The sequence below is a fragment of the Sus scrofa genome, chromosome 18 (genome assembly GCF_000003025.6).
Source record: "Sus scrofa isolate TJ Tabasco breed Duroc chromosome 18, Sscrofa11.1, whole genome shotgun sequence".
In the NCBI taxonomy this organism is placed as follows: Eukaryota; Metazoa; Chordata; class Mammalia; order Artiodactyla; family Suidae; genus Sus; species Sus scrofa.
The window spans coordinates 12,063,973-12,089,188 of NC_010460.4; the positions used below are offsets into that span (position 1 = coordinate 12,063,973).

The 25,216-nt window shown below is 41.1% G+C and overlaps 1 protein-coding gene across 11 annotated transcripts in view; it reads left to right on the forward strand.

Moving 5' to 3' along the window:
• DGKI (diacylglycerol kinase iota) overlaps positions 1-25,216 on the forward strand; it is a 482,044-nt gene that overhangs the window by 358,918 nt on the left and 97,910 nt on the right. For all 11 annotated transcript variants that reach the window (XM_021079007.1, XM_021079008.1, XM_021079004.1 and 8 more), the window contains 2 exons: positions 16,097-16,176; positions 18,443-18,487. In XM_021079007.1, coding sequence (XP_020934666.1) covers positions 16,097-16,176; positions 18,443-18,487 — 125 coding nt within the window. The remainder of the gene's footprint in view (positions 1-16,096; positions 16,177-18,442; positions 18,488-25,216) is intronic.

Genomic DNA, 25,216 nt, shown 5'->3' on the forward strand with positions numbered 1-25,216 from the left:
TGCCATAGGCAGGGAGCAATGACTCCAATTTGACCCCTAGCCTGGAACTTCCATATGTCACCGGTATGGCCCTTTAAAAAAAAAAAAGGAAAAGAAAGAAAAGGCTTGATAACTTTCATATTCTGAGATGACGTGGTCTGGCCTTGGGTGGATGTCTCAGGAGTTAGAGCATCCTCTTCCCTCCCCCTTTCTCCATCTACTCTTTGTTCTCCAGGCTTGAGAATATCCTTTCCCCAGTTCTGCCTGTAACAAGATCTGAGGCCCTTTCAGGTATTTTAGGTGTTATCTGTTGCCTTTGAAGCATTTACAAGTGGTTCTTAGCAACCGTCTTTCCAAGGGTCACTTACCTTTAGGTTATTTTCAGCATCTGTGCCTCCCTGCCCTCCCTCTCGCCTGCCCTCATCCTTAGCCTGCCCCCTCTCCAGCTCAGTGGGCTGTGGTCTGCTGCGGTGTTAGGCAAGCATGTGAGGAGGCTCTGGCTGCCACGGGCACTCGGAACAGCTGGGAATCACCCGGGCTCCTTTTCCCTCTCATCATCCGATTCATGGTGGAGCTGATTCTCAATATCTCTGTCACGGTCTCTCCCTTACTTAGTACTGTCACTCCTCTATTCCAGACTTCAGCCCTGTCCGCCGCATTGACCGCTATAGCTTCCTGACTCACCTTCCGGCCTCGCACCTTGTCTGCCCTTAAATTGCCTTCCGCATCGCTGCCAATGATTTTTCTAACATGTTGTCAAAAAAAAAAAAATTGCACAGAACAAGTTGCACAGGCAGCAGAGACTCTATTCAAGACTATTGCAGTAGGATCAAGTCAGGGGTGACAGGGAAGAGAAAGTGAGCTCTGCTGTAACAGAAGGAGGGAGAATTTTTAAGCACCGGGGTGAGCGAATGGAAAAGGACTAGAGGACTTTAGCCAGTTGGATTAGGCTCTCTGAGTTGGCTTATTGCTGCTCGTTAGACTCAGTTGGTTAGACGCTTACCCGCCTATAGAGACTAGGAACAGGGTCACTATCTCCCTGGAAGGATCGCACTTCAAAAGGATGCTTCTCCTTCCTTGGGAAAGATGTTCCAGGGTCGTACAACTGGCAAGAGGCTGAGAGAAGATGGACATTTCAAAGGGGCAGAGAGGAATTTAATTTTTTAAAATTAGAGTTGAGTTACAATGTTGTGACAATTTATGTTGTATAGCAAAGTAACTCAGTTACACATATGTATATATATTCTACTCAGTTATACATATTTATATATTGTTTTATGTGTATGTACGTGTACACATACACATATATATGCGAAGAATGAATATGTATATATTCTTCTTTTTTTTTTTGTCTTTTTAGGGCCACACCTGCGACATATGGAGGTTCCCAGGCTAAGGGTCTAATTGGAGCTATAGCTGCCGGCCTACACCACAGCCACGGCAATGCCAGATCCAAGCCGTGTCTGCAACCTACATCACAGCTCATGGCAATGCCGGATCCTTAACCCACTGAGCGAGGCCAGGGATGGAACCCACAGCCTCATGGTTCCTAGTTGGATTCATTAACCACTGAGCCACAACCGGAACTCCTGTATATTCTTCTTTTCCATCATGGTCTATCCCAGGAGATTGGATCAGAGAAGGAATTTATAATTGAACTTTTTCTAAAGTAAATACTCTAAGAAAAGGGAGGATTCGCTTCCTGACTACAGGAAGGTCAGGGGGCTGTAGTCAGGAAGACTCCTGTCTCAAGTTTAGTCAAGCTGAGGGCAGCATTAAGGCCCCGTGGTCAGTGTAAATCTGAAACCATTTTTTTCTGTTGCAAACCCTTCAGCGTCTGCGGATCCTTTTGAGAATAAAGCCCCAACTCCCAAGCTTCCCCAAGCTTCTGGCCTTGGCCTTACCTGCACCTCCTGTCTTCCTCCCTCCTGAACATTTGCTTCTTTTCACCCCTGGTTTCTTAGAGTCTGAGGATGATCAACGACTCAGAGAATTCCCTTTGTCTAGAAAAACTCAGGGTCTCTTGTCAGATTTCATTATTCAAGTGGGACATAATTCCTTATGGAAGTGGATCCTGCCCTGAGGAATGTGCAGCTCCTCTGAGTCCTAAACATCCTTGGTTCCTGTTGCCATGGGCATAATGAGTAGGCGGTTTTTGTGTCACTCCCCTTTTCCCAGCGGTGACACCTTGAGGAGCAGGTATGGTGTCTTAGTATGGTATGATCAACTCCTGGCACTGGAACTGGCCCTGCCCCAAGAAAATCCTTAACACTTGCTTGCTGAGTGGTTGAGTAAATGGCTGGTATGTAGACCTGACAGCTCTTTGGGCACAGCCCCTTGTATACACAGTACACATTAGCCAAATGAAAATAAATACCATGAGTCATTATATCCGATTATCAATGCCAGCAAATTTAAGAGGACTGACCAGAAAAATGACTGTCCTTTGGGTTGTCTTCTTAGGTGGTAGACCATCAGAATAAACAGCAGAATTCGACCTGTCGGTTGAAACCCAGATTGGTAGAGAGCCCCCTAGTTTCCGGAAAGCACCCTTCCAAAATATTGTCCTCGCATAGAACATAATGAAAAGTACAGAATTACTTTTATTTTATGGGTGACATTTTAAATTAACCGTGAAAAGGACTTGGTTTCGCTCAAGCCATGAAGCACAAAACCCTCGGATCGTTTTTAATTGCAAGAACCAGGGGCTGTGGAACCTTTGATGGACCCAGGCATGGCATGGGCCAGGTATAAGGTTCTCAGGGTGTGATGTGTGCTTTTGAATGCTAATATGCCCATTAATTTCCCCTCCTGGTTCCAGGTGAACAGTGGGCAGGTAGCGAAGACAGGGTGGTGTCAAATGGGACCTGTGGCACACGGGGGGGAGAATTGCATTGAAATATTGCCAGCTCATTCTGTTTAATTATCATCAGCCATCGAGTTAGAATTTTAGTGCCCTGATAACACATTCAGAACTAATGAGGTAAAATGGGAAGATTTCACCTGTCCCTTCCCGTCCTCCCTGAGGGCTTCCCTTCCTTCCTCTCCTCGCCAACCTCCCCTCCTTGATTTTTTCTCCAGCTCCTTATCTCAACATCCCTTCAATTTTCCAGACAGTATTAACTGTGGGTAAGAAAGCAAGTCGCATTTATTTTTCTGCCTGTGATTATTCTCTGATAGCAGCAAGGTACCTGTCTAAAGGAAACTCAGAATAGTTTCTTTTTTTCCTCCTTTTCTCTTGCTTTTGTTTGTTTGTTTTTTAAATGAGTAGAGATTATATTTTTATTTTTTATTTTTATTTTTTTGTCTTTTTAGCACTGTACCTGCAGCATCTGGAAGTTCCCAGGCTAGGGGTCAGATTGGAGCTGCAGCTGCTGGCCTGTGCACAGCCACAGCAATGCAGGATCTGAGCTGCATCTGCAGCCTACACCACAGCTCATGGCAATGCTGGATCCTTAGCCCACTGAGCGAGGCCAGGGATTGAACCCACAACATCATGGTTCCTAGTCCGATTCGTTTCTGCTGCGCCACCACAGGAACTCCAGCATGAATGTATTCTTTTAACTGAAGTCCATGCTTTACATTTTGATTCATTCCCGTGTTCTACAGTTTTATGGGCTTTTGCAGACGTATGACGTTGTCCACTGTGACAGTATCATACAGAATAGTTTCCCTGCCCTAGGTACCCACCACGCTTCACCTGTTTCTCAGTCCCTCCTCCCAAACTCCTGGCAACCACGGATCTTTTCGCCGACTCCATGGTTTTGACTCTTCCGGATGTCACGTAGTTGGAATCATGCCCTAGGTGGCCTTTTCAGACTGGCTTCTTTCTTAACAATATCTACGTCAGTTTCCTCCATGGTCATCCGTGGCTTGAAAACTCACTTCTCTTTGTTGCTGAATAATATTCTATTGTATGATAACCTGTTGATCCTTTCACCTATCAAGGGACATCTTGGTTGCTCTGAGGTTTTGGCAGTTATGAATAAAGAGGCTGTGAACAGTCATGGGCAAATTTTTGTGAGAGACGTAATTTTCAACTCATTTTGGTAAATACCAAGTAGTGCTATTGTTGGATCGTATGATAAGCGACGCTGTTTTCCGAATTACCCTACCATTTTGCATGCTCATTGACAATGAATGAGAATTCTCCTTGCTCCTTGTTTTCACCAGCATTTGGTGTTGTCAGTTTTTCCAATTTTATCTCTTCCAGTAGATGTGTACTAGTAACACATTGTTGTTTTCACTTGAAATTCCCTGGAGTTCCCATCGTGGCTCAGTGGAAATGAATCTGACTAGCATCCATGAGGATGCAGTTTCAATCCCTGGCCTTGCTCAGTGGATTAAGGGTCCGGCGTTGCTGTGGCTGTGGCATAGGTCACAGACAGGACTCAGATCTGGTGTTACTGTGGCTGTGGCGTAGGCCAGGAGCTGCAGCTCCGATTGGACCCCTAGCCTGGGAACCTCCAGATGCTGCAGGTACAGCCCTAAAAAAAGACAAAAAGACAAGAAATTCCCTAATGACAAATGACATTGAGCACATTTTTCATATGCTTATTTGCCGTCTCTACATCTTCTTAGGTGAGATGTCTCTTCAAATCTTTTGCCCACTCTCTTATTGAGTTTTAAGAGTTTTTCGCATGTTTTGAAACCATTCTTTTATCAGATACATCTTTTGCTAAATTTTTCCCCCAGTCTGTCTTGTCTTTTCATTTTCTTAACAGTGTCTTTACAGAGCAGAAGTTTTAATTTTGAGTCCAACTCATCATCTTATTTTTTCATGAATTGTGCTTTTTGGTATTGTATCTAAAGTGTCATTGCCAGACACACGCTTACCCCTTTTCTCCTCCGTTATTTTCTAGACAGTTTCTTTGTCAGACTATTGGTTTCTTAAGACTGCCTATAAATTGATAGAAAGATAGCAAGTATTTGACAAACTGTATTGATTATGTCAGTAACCTAAAATTAATGCTTAAGGGAATGTCAAGTTTTAAAAAATGCATCGCTGAATAGTATTAACACACAATACATTCATACTGAGATAACCTGTACTTTTGATGGTTTACCCTATTGTTCAAAATGTATTTCTATTTAATGAATTTTTAACCCTGTGGTTATATATTGTTTTCAGAAAGTGACACCTTTTTATTTAGCCTTGGCAGGACCTTTGCAATTCTAATATTTGTATGTATATACTTAAAGCTTAAAATACAGTCTTTGTAAATCCTTGCCATTTCTGAGGAGCTTCTCTCCAAGGTCTCACACTTCTTTTAATGATTTCATTCAGAATACTTGTTTGTGAGTTGAATAGGTAAAGAGCCCATTTAGCTGCAATTCTATTTGAACAGGAATTGCACTATAATTGCTCCTGTGTCAGACAATGAAATCCTTTTTTTTTTTTTTTTTTTTTTTTTTAATAAATGCTGAGCTTTTAGCGCTTTCTTTCCATAGTGATGCCTTGTTGAACACATCACAGTATCTTGCAGGGAATGAATTGGCTGCTAGGAATTTTCTCCCTTTTTATAAATCCCATTAACAGTTTCATGTGCATTTTGTGGCAAAGGTGGCTCTTTCTTGCTTTGGCTCTGAGGTCTTAGCTTGCATCATAAAGTAGCCAGCTGTGATTCCTTGCAGGTATGCTGGATTCTTTTATTTACACGCTTTGGTTTAGGCTCTGGCCTTTAGAAGCTTTGGTGCAACACATTGTCTGCTATGAATGTCACCATATTTGGTCTGTGGAAAGGGACTTGAGACTTCACGAACGGCCGGTATGTGTTGATAGAGTATTAGGGAAAAATTGATGAATTTAAATGGGCTTACGGGAGTGACTATCGGGTGGATTTGCAGATATTATGTGTTCCACCAGCCCGACTGTAATCTTCCTGATAACCCAGGCAGGTAGGAACCTTGCTGTCTTTCTTTGCATAGAGCCTTCACATACCATGTTGCAAAAGAATCTAGGGCCAGGAAGCTCGCTGAGCAATCCGGGTGATCCAAAACATCTGTCATTGTGGTTATCCTGAATAGAGGCATTTAGCAGGAATAATTAAACATGAAAATAAACGGTACGGAAATACCTATCCTAGCAAAAACTACCAGGTTAATGAGAACAAATGTTAACAACCTGAAACTAATATTTAGGGACCACTGTCAAAAGTCTGCGGGAAGCATTTGAGTGTCTTCTGCATCTGACGTAATAAACTTCTTACACCTCAAGTGGGAACATGGGTTTTAGGTTTAGTTTCTGTTAAATGTCAGTCAGCGCTTGAGCTCCGGTTGCTGACTTCTGATGCCGTGATTTTAATAGCAGAACAAGTGATGCAATTGTCAGTAACAGTTCTGATCAGAGTTGGATGTACCCTTGCTGTCTCTGCTGCCCCATAATGATGAGTATTCTGCTGACAATTTTGTAGTTGCATTTCTTTATGGAATAAGAAGCATTCAGTTGAATTCTGTGACTCCTAAAGTCCAGATGTGGTTAGAACACACCTGTCAGCAGTTCTGATAAGCCCTTGATCCACTGTCTCTTAAGGCCCTCAGAATCTGGCCTATTGAAAAGGAAAGGGAATCGTGTGTCCCCATTCCCTTAAAGGTGACCCCACCTCTGCCAGGGACATTCATGAAAATATGTGTGACTTGACTCCCAGTGTCTGAGTCCCACAGCCATGCTCCTTTGTCCCAGCCTGGAATGGCTGACCTTGGCTTTCCTTCCCAAGGATCCCAGATTTTCCCCAGTTCTTGTGTAGCTGTGAGACATAGAACTGCATGCTCATTCCTGGTCAGCCTGTCACCAGTTTCTGGACTCAGCCTCTCAGAGCTCAGTGTTGAGAGACTCCACCCTCTGTGTGGCCCACGTTTGATGAAGAGGAGGAGACGGAAGAAGGCAGAAGAAAGGCTCTCAAGTAAGAGCAGCCTGGGGTAAACTCTACAGGCTCCATTTAGTAGTGTGACATTTCAGGGCATGGTACCTAATCTTCCTGAGACTCAGTGTCCTCATTTTAGAAATAGGAATAATGAAAGCCACCTCTTAAGATTGTGACAAAGATCAAACAATGCCAGAAAACTGGCATAGTGTTGATGTTAAGTTATCTTCTTTTTCTCCTTGTCTTCCCCTCTGCCCTCCTCATTCCCCTCCTCTTCCTCTGCCTCTTCCCCTTCTTCTTCATGTCCCATAATCACTGTCATCATTTTCCTCTTTACCCAGATGTATTCCACCCAGGCCTAAATGCTTGTAACACGACTCAAGATTGTACATCTTTAAATACAGCATGGCTTAGATCATGCTCCCAGAATACACATGTATGAAAGGTCAGTTCTGGCAAAGCTGGCTTTGCTAGGAGTGAGGGTAAGACTCCTAATAGAACAGGAAGGGTGGGAGTTCCTGTTGGGGCACAGCAGAAACAAATCTGACTAGTATCCATGAGGATGCAGGTTCAGTCCCTGACGTTGCTCCGTGGGTTAAGGAACCACCATTGCTGTGAGGCTGTGGTATAGGTTGCAGATGTGGCTTGGATCCTGTGTGGCTGTGGTTGTGGTGTAGGCTTGCAGGTATAGCTCTTATTAGACCCCTGACTTGGGAATTTCCTTATGGCCCTAAAAAGCAAAAAAGGAAAAGGAAAAGGAAGGACTTCAGTCACCCTACTCCTCCCTCCTCCTCTCATTGGCATTTCCCAGAACCACAAGGCTCGGGCTCAGAACAGCTGTGCCAGGACACGTGCTTCTAGCTCAGTCCAACAGAAAAGGGTTTTGCACCTGGGAACTCACAAAGTTTGCATTCTCCTTAGCCTCAGATTCTGAAACCCTGTGCATTCACTGGCCTCAGCACAACCTAGGAACCCTAGGCTTGTGAACTCCCTGGGAGGGTCATTCCTCTCGGAGTTGGTCCACAAAGGTCTTTGGTCTTTCTGCGATCGAATAACTGATTGTCTTGAGGAAATTACGTGGTTGTCTCTTACATCATAGCTCTGACTCTTCGGGACATTGTTCACATGTTCTTAAAGCCTCTAGGCGTTTTCTGTTTAACAGGCTTTAAGAACTTTGGTTTTCAGTGTTCAGATAATTCAGTTCCATATATAGGATAGCTGAGCTTGGTCTATTTCCTGCCTCTGCTTATCACTTGTGTGAAATATATATTTTAGAAACCATATTTTATCTATATTCTTTCAGCACATATATACTTTAGAAGTTTCTTAAAGGTAAAAGAGTACACTCGTGGATTCGTTGCAGAAGATTTTGGATTTGTTGAAGATGAATGGTGTTAATTTATGCACTCTGTGGCATAAATTTGCATAATGAGTTCAAGTAGTCCTCACTTCAAGTGTAGAAGACAAAATTAATTAGTATGACCCATTGGCATTTTATTTCAAACATGAAATCCAGAGCATGCAATGTGAAATATATAATGGATTTCTCAACTAATTAATTTAATCACATTCTGGATTTTGAGGCATTTAAACAAACAGAAGTAGGGAAAGCAGGTTAATGGAAGCCAGGTTGAAGCCCGAGAGGGGAGCCAGGGCAGGGCTCATGGTTTGGCCAGGAAGAAGTAATTGGTAGTATAATTTTCTCTGGGCTGAGGATTTCCAGTTGACTCCACCATTTCTTTCCTATTTCTATACCTAAATATATATCAAAGCTTTATCATTGTCTTCGTCACTTAGGGCTGCTGTGATGACATACCATAACCCGATAACTTAAAAAATAGAGAGCTATTTTTTTCCAGTTCTGGAGGTTGGAAAGTCCATGATCAGGGTGCTGGCTGAGTTGGTTTTTGGTGAGGGTTCTCTTCCTGGCTTGTAGACGGTTGTATACATGCCATGTCCTCAAAGGGAGAGAGAGAAGGAGGAAGGGGACAGAGAGAGAGAGGGGAGGGGGTGGTGGTCCTATTCCAAGGGCCCCACACTCATGACCTCGTCTAACCATGATTTCCTCCCGTAGCAGGTCCATCTCCAAATACCATCACACTGGGGCTTAGGGCTTCAACATGTGAATTTAGGGGGGCACACAAACACTCGGTCTGTGATGATCAGGTTAGCCCAGATTTCAGACATATTAAAACTCAGGTGCTTCTTAGAAGTTTAGCCCTTTTAGCTATTTTTTGGTCGTGTATACCAAATTGTCAAGAAGGATCTGAGAGTGTGTTTTAATAGAAGGAGTGGCAGAGAAATGACTAAGACAGCTAGGATAAGAAAGGTAGGATATAGAGTAGGGGAATAAATTTGTCCCGTCAACCGAGGAATACTACTGCTAGAAATTAGAAAGCACGTTGAATCCAACTGGGTAGGGGCAAAGAGGATAGCAGTTTTACTTGTTGGATCTGTGCATTACTTGTGGAAAAGTTAAAACATGGATGGTTTGACATAGGAATCTGGTGTTAGGGAAGTTCAGCTTTTGGTTCCACAAACAAATTTGCAATGTTCACTTGTGACATGGGGTTATTTAAACTTTGGTCAAAATTAAATAAAGTTAAAAACTCAGTTCCTCAGTCACACTGGCCATTCCAAATGCTCAGTGTGACACATGGCTAGTCAACTCCTACATAGAACAGTGAAGAAAGGTCTATTGGACGTCGCTGCTCTGGAGACTTCCGAAGCCCAAATAAGGCACAGAGATTATCCTGATGCTTTTTAAATAGATACACAAACAAGTACACATACCATGATGAGCCACAGGGATTATGACTGCTTAATATGCCTGGTGCCCATTGCTGGAAATTGATTGCGGCCTTAGATATCATTTGGGGGAGGATTGATTACTCATCTACATTTTCTCCCCTTTTCCTATTTGATACTAATTTATGTGTCTTTTTTTTTTTTTTTTTTGGTCTTTTTAGGGCTGCACCCACAGCACATGGAGGTTCCCAGGCTAGGGATCGAATCTGAGCTGCAGCCACTGGCCTACACCACAGCCACAGCAACACCAGATCTGAGCCTTGTCTGCAGCCTACACCACAGCTCACGGCAATACCGGATCCTTAACCCACTGAGTGAGGCCAAGGATCAAACCTGCATCCTCACGGATACTAGTCAGATTTGTTTCCACTGCGCCATGATGAGATGGCCTATGTATCTTCTTTTTTTTTATTCACAGAGAATATTTACTGAACTATGATGAAAATCAGTTGCCAGGGATAGCTTGCATTTCTTATTTTCAATTCTGAAATACACACACACATAAACACACACACACACACACATGCACACACAAAACCCCATGTTCACATACTTGTTCTGTTCCTGTATCTTGCTTGTTCATACATTTATATAAATACATACACAAATATACATACACGTCTATATGTAAGATGCATAGGTTTAAAGATTAACAGTAAAATGGACATTCATGTACCTCCCATCCAGATTAAGAAGCAGAACAAGTACCTCTCCTTACCTGTCTCCTACCACAATCAGTAAACTGATTTCTGTATTTGCCATTCTCTTCATAGATAAATAGTTACCACGGACAAATGCATTCCTAGTTCAGATAGAGTGGCTTTGAAAAACCAAGTAGCAATTCTAATTCTCCCTGTGTAAGGGCAAGGTGATACTTTCACTTTTTGATGAAGGAGCTGAAAAGAAAGTCTCAGGATTATCGTCTGCCTTCAGCTCTCCTAAGAGAGCACATGAGCCCATTCTAAGAAGAGTTAGTGGGCAAGGTTAGGATTTGATTCTGGCAAGTGTTGGCATGGTGTTAGGGTAAGTTCTCGCTATCAAGTGGAACTATGGTTGAAGGGAAGGGAGTTTGAATTTTTCTTTTCTTTTTTTAAGGAACATATAATTTCATTTATTTTCTTGTGTGTATATATGTATATATAACACATACGAATTTACATATTAAGAATGAATCAATAACAGTGTAAAATTAGGACAATTTTAAATCAAGGTCCTGCAGATAATGATGCTGTAAAAAAGTAGCAAAAAATTAAAGGTGTTTAGAAACCAAACCTAGACACATCTTGTTCCAGGGCACAGAAATGCTTCACCATGACGTAACTCTTGCTCTCAAGAACAGGTTAAGGCAGAGCACATCTGAGGATGATAAAGAAACTGGTTCAGATTCACTTAGACATTCTGTTCTTGGATTGAAAAATAACTCTCCTGTGATTATGAGATTCTTAATGATGACAGCTCTCTATGTATCTTCCAGTCGAGTTACCATGCCCCAGTACATCTGTCATCCTAGAATCTTCTAGCCCCATCCCCTTGGGGGTTCTTTTTCTTTTTTCATCTCTTCTTTGTTGGATTCCCCATTTGTTATTTCCCATGCATTCCTTATTCTTGTTGCAAATGCAACATTTTTTGGTGCAAGTATTGCAGTAACTTTTTAGTAGAGGGCCTGTCCTTTATTCAATTCTTGGACTTGATTGAGAGTCTAGATTAGGTGTAAAAGTCTTCAAATTCTGAAAGCATTGTTTCATTGCTGCCCTGACTGTACAGTTGCCTTTGAGAAGCTATCCTGAGCCTCTCTAAGCCATCTAGTTTTTTTCTCTTTGGAAATTTGTACACTCTTCTTTTGGTTCCAATACGCTTAAATTTCAAAAAAAAAAAAAAAAGTCTTCCTGTTGTTCTTTTGTTATTGTGCTTGTTGGGCCATTTAAATTTGGAAACTGAAGTTCTTCAGTTCTAAGAAATAGTCTTGATTTTTCCTTTGTTTCTAATAATCAGTCCTCTCTATTTTTCTCTGAAATTTTTGGAACTCCTATTAGTGGAATTTTGGGCCACTGGGCCAGTGTTATTTTTCTTACCTTTCCTCTCCTGTTTTATGCCTCTTTTTATTTTTGCTCTTCTTTTGTGGAGATTTTCTCAACTTCATCTTCTAACCTATTATACTCTGTTCCATCACATTTCAAGGACATTTTTGGTGTTCTGTGACTGATGCTCCTTGTCCTTTTTCTTCTTCCTATTCTTAATCTTTCAATATAGTCATGTTTGTATTTCATGGATAGGAGTTTTCTCTTCACTCTTTGAGGATTCCACAGAGAAGAGTCTTCAAATCTCTCTCCAAGAAAGTAAGGCTCTGGCTGCCAACTTTCAGAGTCTAGTGAGGAAAGAAAGTTGGGGGTCTCTGCATTCTATAGGTGATAACTTAATCCCCATTTTCTGTAAAGTCACTGCATCTACCAAGAGTGGGTGGTGGAATCTAGGGATCTAATATCCAGTACTTCTTGCTTCAGCTGCAGCTGATGCTGGCAGTTTGCACATTTTCTGAAGGTTTTGCAGTGTAAATTGTATTGGTTCTTACCCATCCCCATTCATGGTTTAGGATTAGACTCTATAGGGGTTCTGAGCCAGTTCCAGTTTTCTATCTGCTGTATCTCTTACCATTTTCTCCTCACGGTTCCTCCTCTTTTTGTGGGTTTATGCCTTTTAAAAATTCATATACTTTAGTAGCATTTCTGGTGAGAGAGAAGTATGTGTTAAATCTGCCTTCTCAATCTAGAAACAAACTTCTTCTTTATTGCTTAGTTAGAACTTGTACATTCCATTTGATCCTGCAATAAAATTTCCATTATGTAGATTGAATATTGGCTGAGGCTTATTGGCATCAAATAAACTCTCCAAGTCCCAAATAAGATGAGTCATCAAGATCAGGAATAGAGATGCTAGTGCTCAGGTGATAAGTACTCTCACTTCTTCCAATTAAGATCAAGGGAACTTCAGTGAGGTTTGGCAACCGGTTGTCAGTAATGTAAGAGGAAGGTGGTAATTTTCCACAAGTTTCTGCTTTCTCTTCACTGTAAAGCCTTCAGTGGAAGTTGTCAGGCTACAGGATTTTTGTACTGCAGTTACCTTTCCCATTGAAGAAAGAGTAAAAGTTGTTTGTTTTTTAAGTAAATAGAGTATAACTTATGGAACTACTACCAGCTAATCCTTATAGTGTAATTAACTGAAAGATAGCATATATCCATTTTCTAGCTCAAGATGCTTAAAAGATACTAAAGGGAATGAGGAAGAATTAGCATTGATGTTCTTGTTATTCATTTTTAGATATACCCTTGTATTTAATCTTCACAAATTCCTAGAAGAACCTATTCTAAATACTGTAGTCTTCAATCCAAGGATCTGAGGAATTAACTAACTTGTTAAGACCAAAGCAGTGCTAGGATTTGAATCTAAGAGAGAATGACTGTACATTCTTTCTGCTGCACCCTGGTACCTTCATGGGAGATATAGATGTAGATATATAGTCTTTTTAGGGCCATACCCGCAGCATATGGAGGTTCCCCGGCTAGGGGTCAAATCGGAGCTGCGACTGCTGGCCTACACCATAGCTCATGGCAATGCTAGATCCTTAACCCACTGAGAGAGGGCAGGGATTGAACCCGCATCTTTATGGATACTAGTCAGGTTCGTTATCCACTGAGCCACAATGGAAACTCCCATAGGATAAATTTAACAACAGTTCTCAGCAGTCATGCTATGAAATTGTGCTATAGGATGACTTTTCTTTTTAGCTCAGTTGAATAACTAATGTCAATCAAATGCACTGTTTCTCCTCTTCAGCTTCTTGAAGAATAGGCAAAGTTGCTGATTTTATATCCATAGTAGAAATGAAAGACACATCTTGAAGACTTTTTCCTAGACCATTCATTGATTCCACATCTGTAATATCCAAACTCTAATTGTAGTTTAAAATTTCTGCTACCAAATAGATTGGATTTATGACCAGGCTAACTCCAAACGTTGATAGTAGAAGGAAGTAAGAGGTGTTGACTGCATTTCTGCCTTTCCGTAAAATGTGTCTCCTCATTTAAATAAACAGATAGTGACTGAATTCCATTTCTCTACATTTGCACATTTGAAATTAAGAGAAAATATCATTTAACAAGATTCTAACATGGACTCTCATGATAATTATAGCTATATTCTATTTCCAAAACCTTTGATCTACTTTCTAGGCCAACCTTCTAGGTTTTCTTCATCATTCTTGAAGCAGTAGGAGTCCTTCTTCTTCTCTGACCTAAACGGATCTCCTTTCGAGGATCTCTTTAGTAGTCGAGCTGAGGATGGTGACTTTAGTCACTCTTTTTAGGAATCTCTTTATTGAATTTTTCAAAGACGCATGATTACCATACTGAAGATTTTGAGGATATTTCCATTTCTATTCAAAAAAAAAAAAAAAGAAAAGGTGTTTTTCCAGATAATTTTTCCCCCAAACATGTGACGCTTGCATGGTTCCTCACTCTTTTGCTGACTGGTTCTCTTGCTTGGCTTTTGGAAGAATTGGCAACGACAAGCTCCAATCTAATGCACACTGCTCCTACCCCTTCTTCTTTGCCTACCCTGGAAAGTAGGCTTAGCTCTTAAAGACACTCTCTTTCACACTTGGATAGGCCTTAAGCCTGTCTTCCTCCCCCTACCTTTTGATATATGTATATTTTTTTTTTTACAAAAGTTTGTTGTGTATTTACCAGACATTGGCGCTGTGACAGGAAACTAGTTGTCACGCGCTGTGCTGAGAGAGTCCACATGATCCTTCCAGCTTATGTGTGCAACACTTTGGGAACCTGAAGGTATGAGGTGGTGGCATCGCAGTCCCTCAGCCAGTTGAGGAGGTAGTGTTGGGAAGCAAACTCTTATTTCTTTTTCTCTAGACAGTTCTTGCTTCTTTAACTACAAGACCAGTGGCGCTCCATATCCTTCAGAGAGCATCACATCTACCCTGGAGACAAAAATTAGCCCCTCTCGCCTAGAGTTTTCATGTGACTCAGTTCCTACATTTAGTATAGCCTATGTTACTCTTATTTTTTATATGGGTGCCTTCTCCAACTACTTTGGGGGTTCCTCAAGATTTTCCCATGCACTTCATTCTCTGTATTATTAATTTTTAAAGTCCTTACACTTGGCATTTTCAGACCTATTTATAGACAATGAACCTTTAAAAATCCGATGAAAGACTTGGGAGTTCCCATTGTGGCTCAGTGGTAACCAACCCAACCAGTATCTAAGAGAATGCAGGTTCGATTCTTGACCTTGCTCAGTGGGTTAAGGATCTGGGGTTGCTGTGAGCTGTGGTGTAAGTCAAAGATGCAGCTTGGATCCCATGTTGCTGTGGCTGTGGTGTAGACTGGCAGCTGTAGCTCTGATTTGACCCCTAGCCTGGCACTTCCATATGCCACGGGTACAGCCCTAAAAAGCAAAAAAAAAAAAAAAAAAAAAAAAAAAAAAAAAAAATTAAATAAATAAAAATCCAATGAAAGATTTTAAAAAATCTTAAGTGTAGACCAATTGTTCTGTCATCTCCTTGTTAGTCTCTAGTTGGTTGATTCAAGATTTTGAAATATTTTTTAAGTCATGGGTTTAAAATAACTGTACTTTTAAAATCAGAAATGTATGCATTTTTTTAAGTTTTGGGAAGGAGACTATTTCAGGAATTTCAGTATTTCAGGAATCTTATGGTTGTATCTGAAGTAGGAGGTTCTAGCCACTAAAGCCATTGTGTGACATTTTTACTACCACCTAAAAAGGGGGATTTAAGGCAGTAACAGCTGTCTTTATTGGTTCCTGAAGGCCTGCTGCTACCACATTTCCACTATTTTAAAATCAGTTGGAGTTTAAGCTGTGAACCTTCTAGAAGCTTTTGGTTTTTTAAAACATTTCTTTCCTATTTGGTTCTGGTATTGGCCACCAAGTAGTAACAATGCCTTGAGTAGCTTAAGTCTCTTAATAGGGAATTGTCACAGTGTGACAGAAAGATGAAGCCCCATGCGTTTAGGAGGAAGAGGGTTAAGTGTCCAGAATTATGATTTTTTTCATTCCTCTCTGGTTGTTGGCTACTGCAAATGCAGGCATAAATTAGCAGCTGGCTTGAACAGCCTCTGGTCCTGTCAATCCACTGTTCCCATGGCATTATACTTCTTATCAGGGCCACTGAGACAAGATGAAACAAAGGCCGGCCTGGTGGCAGGGGGCAGCATGGGTCATGCAAGAGTATGAAAACTGCATAAGTAAAGGGACAGGTCGTGGGGGTGGAGGGGTGGTGGTGTCAGGATACAGCGAAACATCCAAAAAAATCAAAAATACTTAGGAGAGTTTTCTTAATCATAAGAAACACATTTACATCAAAATAGAAAAATCAAATATGGTATTTTAGACGTTTCTCTTTCCTTCACCCTCAGCCATCCCTCTGGGTATTCTAGTTGTGCGTGGAGACTGTGATTTGGAGACTTGCCGTATGTACATAGATCGCCTTCAGGAGGTGAGTTTCTTTAGCCAATCATTTCTTCTGCTCAGTTTCCCATTGTTTCTAACAATTACCAGCCATGGATATTAGCTTCTAAAATGATGCATTTGGGGAGGAAATGGAAGTATGGTGGCCTTGTCTTCCTTGTCTTTGAAGACTATGCTGCGTCTTCTCCCTTGCCCCTTCTCCTCCCCGCTCCCAGCTGTTTCCCTCCTCAGTGGTTGAAATGGAAAAGGATTGATTGAGTTAATGACAGCATGATGTTGCCCCAGTAGGATCCATAACTATAACTCAGAACCCCCATCTTCTTGCCAGACAGCTCGCCTATTTTTTGACCTGTACAGAACTTCAAAGGGCACTGATAAATAATGAAGGAAAAATGAGATTTGGGGTTACTTACTGTTTTGTATCTAGTACAGACTTCTGTCAGAGACAGCTTTTTTTTAAAATGTAACTTCTGCAGGAAAGAAAAAGCTGTATTTCATGAGATTTGTGTCAGAACACCAAAGAATAATCTCTCTGTTACTTTTTTCTCAATCTGGTCTTACTGTAGAGAAAGAGAAAGGAGAGGGCCTCATAGGTGACAGTCCCATGAATTTGAATTGCATCAGCGAAGCCAGGAGACCCAGACCGATCACTGCTGTGGTCATTGGTGGTTGTTTTCAGGATGATGGGAGCAAGTAGTCAGTGTCTTGTTCTACAAATGGAAAAAAAATTAATAGCCACTTCTCTGTCTTGGTTTCTGAATGGAAGGTGCACTTTAGAATCACTTTTTGGGATGTAGTATAGACATTTATATGCTTAAAGCTTCTGGGTGATTTTGATAAATACCCCAAGACAATCAACTCTCTTCTAGATAGCACATTATGCATAAGTAAATATCCCAAATAAAGAAGATAGATAGTGTTTAAAAATTCCTTTGAACTGTAGAATTGTAGCTACTTCGTTTTGAACATTAACTTCTGTTTCTCTTGATGGAAGTCAACTCAGGTTGGAGGCATAAAGTAGTGTAAAAATTACTAATTTTTCTCTACCACGTTGCTAAGAGAATAGAGATGGAATTGTGAGTGCAGAAATTTTTGAGCTAGAGGCCAGATTCTGAATACTGATAAGGGTGAGAAAAGAAAAGTCAATGAAGTTTTTATGCGTGGCTTTATTTGGCTATTTTTACCGAAAATGGTACCTTAGAGCGTGTTAAAATTTGTGCATTTTTAGCATGTGACTCAGATCCAAATCAATCCTAGAACAACATATAGTATCTCATTTTTCAAAATAGCATTCATCTGTTATTGTGGAACCTCCCTCAAAAATACCTGCCATTAAAAAAAGTGAATCATCATTAATACCAAACTTTAAAAAAAAAAAAACCTCTAGGGTAACTTAAGATTCCACAGCCACAAAATATACGACTAGTGCATTGACTTTGTTAAAAATTAACTTAGGCTTATTACATCCATATTCAACAACTAAAAGTAGGATTCTTAAAAAAATAAAACGTTAAGAGCAGGCACCAATCAAGAAGAAAAGTTTTAAACTTGGGCTCGGAGGTTGAGTTGATAAAGCCTGTGCAGAGTAGGTGTGGGAACAAAGGTAGCCAGGAGTGCTGAGCTCTGTAAATAGAATCACGACTCTCATTAATAAGGAAGCCTGCCGCACATGACCGTGGTGACAACTTATTATAAAACTTTATAAAGGGAGCCTGGCTCTCAGAATCTGCCAGGAAAACCTCATTAATTTCAACCCTGTTAATTCGCACTTCGTGATCATGCACAGGTGGCCAGTGATTTTCTTGTCTGTGGAAGTCTGTGAAAGCCAAGCCACGCATTGGTATAAAGCCAATTCTGACAGGATGTTTTTGGTCTCAGATAAATAAATTCTTCCTAAGCGCCTAAAGGGACTTAAGAAGCTTATTTCACAAGCCAAAAGTCCAAGTGCAAGTTAAATAGGACCCTCGTTTATTACAACAAAATCGCCTGTCTTTGACTTTCAGTTGTCTCCTGTCATTGAAATTAGATCCCTCACCTCCACACACTCTGTAGGATTTGTAAGTGTCAGTAGGTCAACGCCTTTTCTCCTCTCAGTCCAGGTTGATGTGCTTTAATTACATGTGGCATTATCTTCCTTGTTTAACCCCGAGGGGCTGGGGAGGAGTTCGATGCTTTCCAAACGGGTTTAACAGTATGAAATGGGGAGTTTCGTTGGTACAGTTGTGGAGGCAACGTGTTCAAACTAATTTAAGGTCTATGTATTTTTTTTTTTTTTCTTTCCATTCTCTCATTAGGACCTGCAGTCAGTTTCTTCTGGCTCCCAGAGAGTTCATTACCAGGTAACATATAATTGACTCTCCTTGTTTCTTACCTTCCGGCCAAGAGAAGTCCATCTTTCAATTAATGTCTCATTTGGAGTCGAGCCCATATCTACCCGAGGGACAGAGTTCAGTCCAAGAACCAAGCGAAGTTGGCATCCTGGCTCTTTTGCATTTTCCTGCAAGGTGGGCAATCCTAGTCTGGCACGAGTTTGGGCTGTGGCTCTTCACCCAGATCATTTAGAAAAGAGGATAAAATGAAAGGTTCTCAGTGACGAATATGAGAAAATTCAACTCAAACTGGCTTGACAGGGAGTCTTTTGGTTCACATCAGCAAACGCGTTCAGATCCAGGGTGGATTTTGTGCACCCTTTGGCCATAGTTCATTTTCTGTTTCTCTGTCGGTCTTTTTATTCTGTGCTCTTTCTGTCCAATTTCACCTCTGGACGAGTCATGGTCCTGGTCCGAGATGGCTGCCAGCAGCATCTGGCTTGTGGGTTTCTCCTTCACAGCCAGGAAAATCAATTCCCTTCTTCTACAACCATCAAACCAGCCTTTTTTTTTTTTTTTTTTTTTTTTTTTTTTTTTTTTTTTTTTTTGTCTTTTTGCCTTTTCTAGGGCTGCTCCCACGGCATTTGGAGGTTCCCAGGCCAGGGGTCTCATCGGAGCTGTAGACGCCGGCCTACGCCAGAGCCACAGCAACACCAGATCTGAGCCGTGTCTGCAACCTACACCACAGCTCACGGCAACGCCAGGTCCTTAACCCACTGAGCAAGGCCAGGGATCGAACCCTCAACCTCATGGTTCCTAGTCGGATTCGTTAAACACTGCACCACGACAGGAACTGCAAACCAGCCTTTTAAAATGCAATCTCATTGGCTCATCCCGGTCTCTTGGACAGGATCTAATAAACCCAGCCTGCTTTTCCCTAATAACCCACATCCAGGCCATAGCAGAACACCTAGTATTCTTTGCCTTACAATCTTTGGGAATGTAGTTTCTTCCTCAGTTTCCCACCCCTGCTGTACAGCACAGGCCTGCTCATCAATCCTCTTACCCATTGGATTCCTCTGGAATGATTTAGATACCAGTTCATGACATGACCCCAAACTGCAGAGGAGACATGCAAAGCTCTCCGAGTTGTCCCATGAAAGCCCTTTGCTCTGAGAGGCCCAATACCCTTGCTGACTGGGAGGGGTGTGTGGGAGTCATAGCATGCCAAAGAGGCCTTCCAAATAAATCCTCTCTTGGATTTTTTTACACCTCCACGTGGGGGAAGGACTTAAAGACATCCTAAGTCTATAAAACCTGGTAGCACCTCACTTTGCGTTTTGGTGTCTATTTTGCTATAGCTGAAGCTCCTAGTTAAGCATCCTTTTGCAAAAACAGCAACTAAAGATTCCCTGTGCCTTGTAGCCTCAAGGTAGCTCTCTTTCCCAGCCAGTAGATACCCTGTACCTTCAGCCAAAGCAGCCTCATTATCCTGCAGCTGAATGACAGAAATGGCCTTGGGTTTCTATTTGTTCTTATGTTTATTTCTCCAAGTACCCCCCCATTCCAGAGTCCTGTCTTCGATCTGGCTGTAATAGAAGGAATGAAAATTCACTCAGGGTGTTTTTACTATGAGAAAATAAAGTCTCCTTTGGGGACTGTTTTGTTTTGTTGGCCGTTAAAAGGCAAATGTCCACGTTATTTTTTAGATCAAGTGTTAAATTTCTCATATCCATTATTTGCTTATTTACCTGGAGTCACTATCTTAGTTTCATTTCATTCTTAAAAATACGGGGTTTTTAAAAACCCCGTATTTTTTACCCTTTAAGAGATGGCACTGGTAGTTGTAAGATTTTAAGAGTTTTTTTTGTTTGTTTTTTGTTTTTTTTTTTAAGAGTTTGTAATTTTTACACATGGACATTTTAGAACCTTTGTAATTTTATCAAAGCATCTCAAACATTTCTCCTAGTTAGTTTTATGAATACGTTAAAACTGGTTATTATCCTGGTTTATTTGACGTACTCATTTTGGCATGAGAGTTTTGATATATGGATATTTTGTGCCATGTTTCTTGATGCCGTGTTTGTGTACATCCACAGATATTGAGATGGTTGAGACTCTAGAATATGATAAGGGTATTTATTTTATTATTTGTTAATAAAAGTGTGTAGAAGGATTAATGGCACTTAACTGTATCACAACTTTTCTGGGGGTTCCCATCGTGTTCAGTGGTGAATGAACCCGATTAGCATCCATGAGGACTCAGGTTCAATCCCTGGCCTCGATCAGTGGGTTAAGGATCTGGTGTTGCTGTGAGCTGTGGTATAGGTTGCAGATGCAACTTGGATCTGGCATTGCTGTGGCTGTGGCGTAGGCCAGTGGCTGTAGCTCTGATTTGATCCCTAGCCTGGGAATTTCTATATACCATAGGTGCGGCCCTGAAAAAAAATTATTTTAGTTGATTTACTATACTCTGTCAATTTCTGTTGCACAGCAAAGTGGCCCCTTAAAAAGAGTGTGTGTGTATATATATGCTTTTCTCATATTATCATCTATCATATTCTATCACAAGTGATTTGATATAGATCCCTGTGCTGTATACAGCAGGACCTCACTGCTTATCCATTCTAAGTGTATTAGTTTGTATCTACTAACTATTTTTTTTTACTTTGTTGACACTTGCTTTGCAACTTAAAATACAGTCAATTTTTATTAATTTTGTGTGTGCTATTGAAAAGAATGTGTATTCTCTGTTTAAAGCAGAGTTTGATGTATATCTATTAAGCTGTAAATGCTTATTAGCTATAGTATTCAAGCCTTCTATATCTTTTTCACTTGATGATTTTGAATTCTAACAAAAGTATGAAAGCCATCTAGCAAAATTTTACATTTGTCCTTTTTTTCTTTACTTCAATTAGTTCTTACTTTACATACCTCAGTATAAAGTATAGGTACTAGAAGTTCTTCATAGATATTTCTTTGTAAATTCTTCCTTTTGCCAAGATGTTATGCGTTTAATTACCAATATGTCTTACCTTTAATTCTGTTTTATCTGATATTAATGTTTACCTGGTATGTCTTTTCTGTCATTCTCTTTTCATCCTTTCTTTGTCATTTTGTTTTAGATATGTCTGTAATAAACAATATATGTAGCTTTAAAAAAATTCACATCTGGCTGGGATCTCAGGCAGATAGGAAGAGGAATGAATTGGAAGGATGGTGAATAAAGCCTTCTTTTTTGGCTACACTGATTTTGAGGTTTTTATGAGTAGAAAGTTGGATGTACGACTTTTCAAAGCTCATTGAAAAATTCAGGCCTTGCAGAGCAATCTGAGCGTCATTAGCAAACAGACGGTGCTTCATTAAAACTGTGAGGCTGGAGATCACTCGGGGAGAATTCTCATAAAGGACCCAGTGTCGTATCTGTGTCTACTGAGTCGTCAAAAAGCGCCCAAGGTTAAGAGAGTGATCAGTCAAGAAGAGTCATGGAAACATGAGCAGCTGGAAATCAAGGCAAAGTTGATATCATGAAAGCCAAAATTGAAACGCATTTCAAAAAAGGAAGAAGTAATGAAATGTGTCAAATGCTATTGAGAGGCTGAGATGATGCAGACTGATTTCTGTATTTTTCCCAAGGGTGTGTATAAAATCCATGGGCCAGAGGCGCTATTAGTTTTATGTAGGAAGTGACAAAACCAGCTGGGCAGAAAATTTAATAATCTTTTGTTTCCTTTTTTTTTTTTTTTTTTTTTTTTGTCTTTTTTAGGGTTGTATCTGCGGCATATGGAGGTTCCCAGGCCGGGGTCGAATCGAAGCTGCAGCCACCTGCCTACACCACAGCCACAGCAATGCCAGATCCAAGCTGCATCTGCGACCTACACCACAGCTCACGGCAACACCGGATCCTTAACCCACTAGCGAGGCCAGAGATCGAACCCACAACCTCTTGGTTCCTAGTCGGATTTGTTTCTGCTGCACCACGATGGGAACTCCCCCAATCGTTTGTTTTCTAATGCGGAAACTGATAATATCAGCACCTCTAGTCTGTCTCCATGGGAGTTAGGGGTGAGTAGGAGAAAGACCTGTAAGAAACATGGGCAGCAGAAAGCCTTAAATGCTTTTTGATGACCTTTCCTATGGATGAGATGGAACTCAGTATGCTTGAGAATTAACCGTGATGGAATGAATAAACACCAGTAAGTTTAAAAACCTGAGAAATTCCTGTGGGCTCACTAATTTGCAATTGGGGCTTTTAGCTGACTGTTTTCTAAAGCTGAGAAAAACTCCAGAGAAAACCAGCATTTGGAAAAGTGTACAAGTGCCCAAGACACCTTATTAGTGAGCTGTATAGCAGTTCCTAGCCATTTACGCATTTCATTGCTTTCATTTCTTCCTTTCCCAAATTCACAGCGAATTGCCAACAAAGCACTAAGGCTCAAAAATGACACCTTCTATTAATCTAATAAGGTATTACGGGTTATACAAGAATGTGTTGGCTATTTATAGCTGCTGATAATTCCTGCCTGCACCATCTCTGAGGTCAAAACACAAAAGCCCCTCCATCCTAATGGCATCTCATGTAACCTGTGACTGATACGTTAGAACTTGACAAGCAATATGCATTGTGCTTGCAGATCCAGGATATTCTTGAGCTGGCAGAGAAACTAGAATTCATAGGCCAATTGGACTCTGCCTACCTTCTTGATAAAGATGCTTCTTAAGGCCACCTGCTGTGAAATAATTCCTCTCTACTCCCCCGGATATCATTATGTCCCTTCTTAACTCCAAGTCATAAGGCTACTAAGGCATAGAGGCAGATTCAGGCATTCTCTTGATTTCCAGCTGGGGGAGATTTTGCCCCTCATATGGAACACTGGGATTTGGACATTTTTGTGTGTCACCTAGGGGAGGTGGTGGTACTGGAATCTATAGAGTAGAGGTCAGGATGCTACTAAATATCTCACCATTCCCAAGCTAGTCCCCTACAACAAAGAATTATCCAGCCCCAAATGTCAGTCGTCAGGAGTTTGAGAAACCCTGAGTCAACGCTGATGGTTCTCAGGACATGACTGGGGACCAGGCAGATGGAAGTTCTAGGTGAAGAAAGTGGAGGGAGAGAGAGAAAGAGAAGCAGAAAGGAAAAAAGTAGTAGAGGAATACAGAAAGAGGTGCCTGTGGACGTGGTTAGTAGAATAACCAGAGAACCCAGGGCAGTGGAGCCAGGGAGAAGTAGAGTTTCTGTACACACGTGCATTTCCCCATCTCAGTGGGTGCTAATATAGTCGGCACATAGGAGTGTGTTTTCTGAATATTATGAGCGAATAACATGAGATTTTAATAAATACAGTAGGACTCAATCATTGTTGAAATAATTCAATAATTGTTTGCATAATTGTTGAAAATGGCTCTATTCAGGTGATTCCTTCTCAAGAATTAATTTACTTAAAAATAACACTGGAAATGGTTGGAATATTTCAAAAGAGATGAAGCAATTTCAGAAAGTCCTTCATCCTTTAGAGTCTTTAGGTGCCCCTCATGTTCGTTAGAAAACGCTCTTGGTCGGATCTGAATCTCCAGCCATTTGTCTATCTTCTGATGTCTTTCTGTCTTTCCTACAGACCTGGTCTCCTCCTGGAGGAGAGGTCTGTGTGGTATTCCATCAGAATTCTGTCTAGTCCAAGGCACACAGCAGGTGCCCACATATATTTGATAGAGTCCCCATCTCCTACTGACTTCCCTTACTCATCTCTCTCTTTTCTCTGAAATGTCTTCCTTCCAAATTTGTTTTCTGGATTCTAGAACAGTCCTTGAATGGATGGATTAAAACACATCCCAGGGAGTCCTCCTTCAAATTAATTTACCTTGTCTTAGAGAAGGACAGGGGTTGGCTAGGAAATTTGGAGAATGCTGTGGCTGTTTGGAGCTAGATCGGAGCTGTCAGAAAAGTATCAAATGGAGAATTAAGACTTTCCTGGGGTCAAGTCTCTTTGCTGTGGTAAGTGAAGGCTAGACAGCTAACCACACACACACACACACACACACACACACACACACACACAGTTGTTGTTATGTTTGTTAATGGAGGACTTTCTCATCAGAAAAGGGCTCTTGAAATGTTGGAATATCTCTCATTTCCATTTTCTACTGCACCATCAGTATCTCATCATCTTTCAAAGCCGGATTTGGAAATGGGTATCCCATTTCTATACCTTCTTCTGTTGCAGGAGTTGTGGGTGGTAAAGGAATAGCTTTGAGGGGTAGAGTTCTGAAAGGAAAAAAAGTAGCCAGTCCATTTTGTGGGATTATAGTTGGACAGAGATGCATAAATGCATATTTCTAATCATCCCCGATGGTCTGTTCACTAAGGACGAAGAGATGTTGGTACATGACTTGGTGATGGAAAGAGAGGGAAGTGAATGAATAGATGGACTGGGTGCAGGAGATATCAAGGAGGCGGATGAGGAATTTGGATGGGGATATGAGAGAAATTTAAATGTGCAGTGATTATTGACGAGACATTATTAAATGAAGCAGAGATTCTCAATTCAAAGGGATTTCTACGTTGCCTCTGCACACATCTTCCCTCAATTTTCTGAAAGAAAAAGAATTTCATTCATAGTAAAGGTGAATGCTAGGTGAATATTGCTTAATTGGGTAACCTCCTGGAGTGCATAATGGGACTGCTGTGCAATCGTTAAATTCTACGTGCATCATCTGTGAGTAATTGAATGAAAATTAAGGGCAAGTTTGGCGTATGTT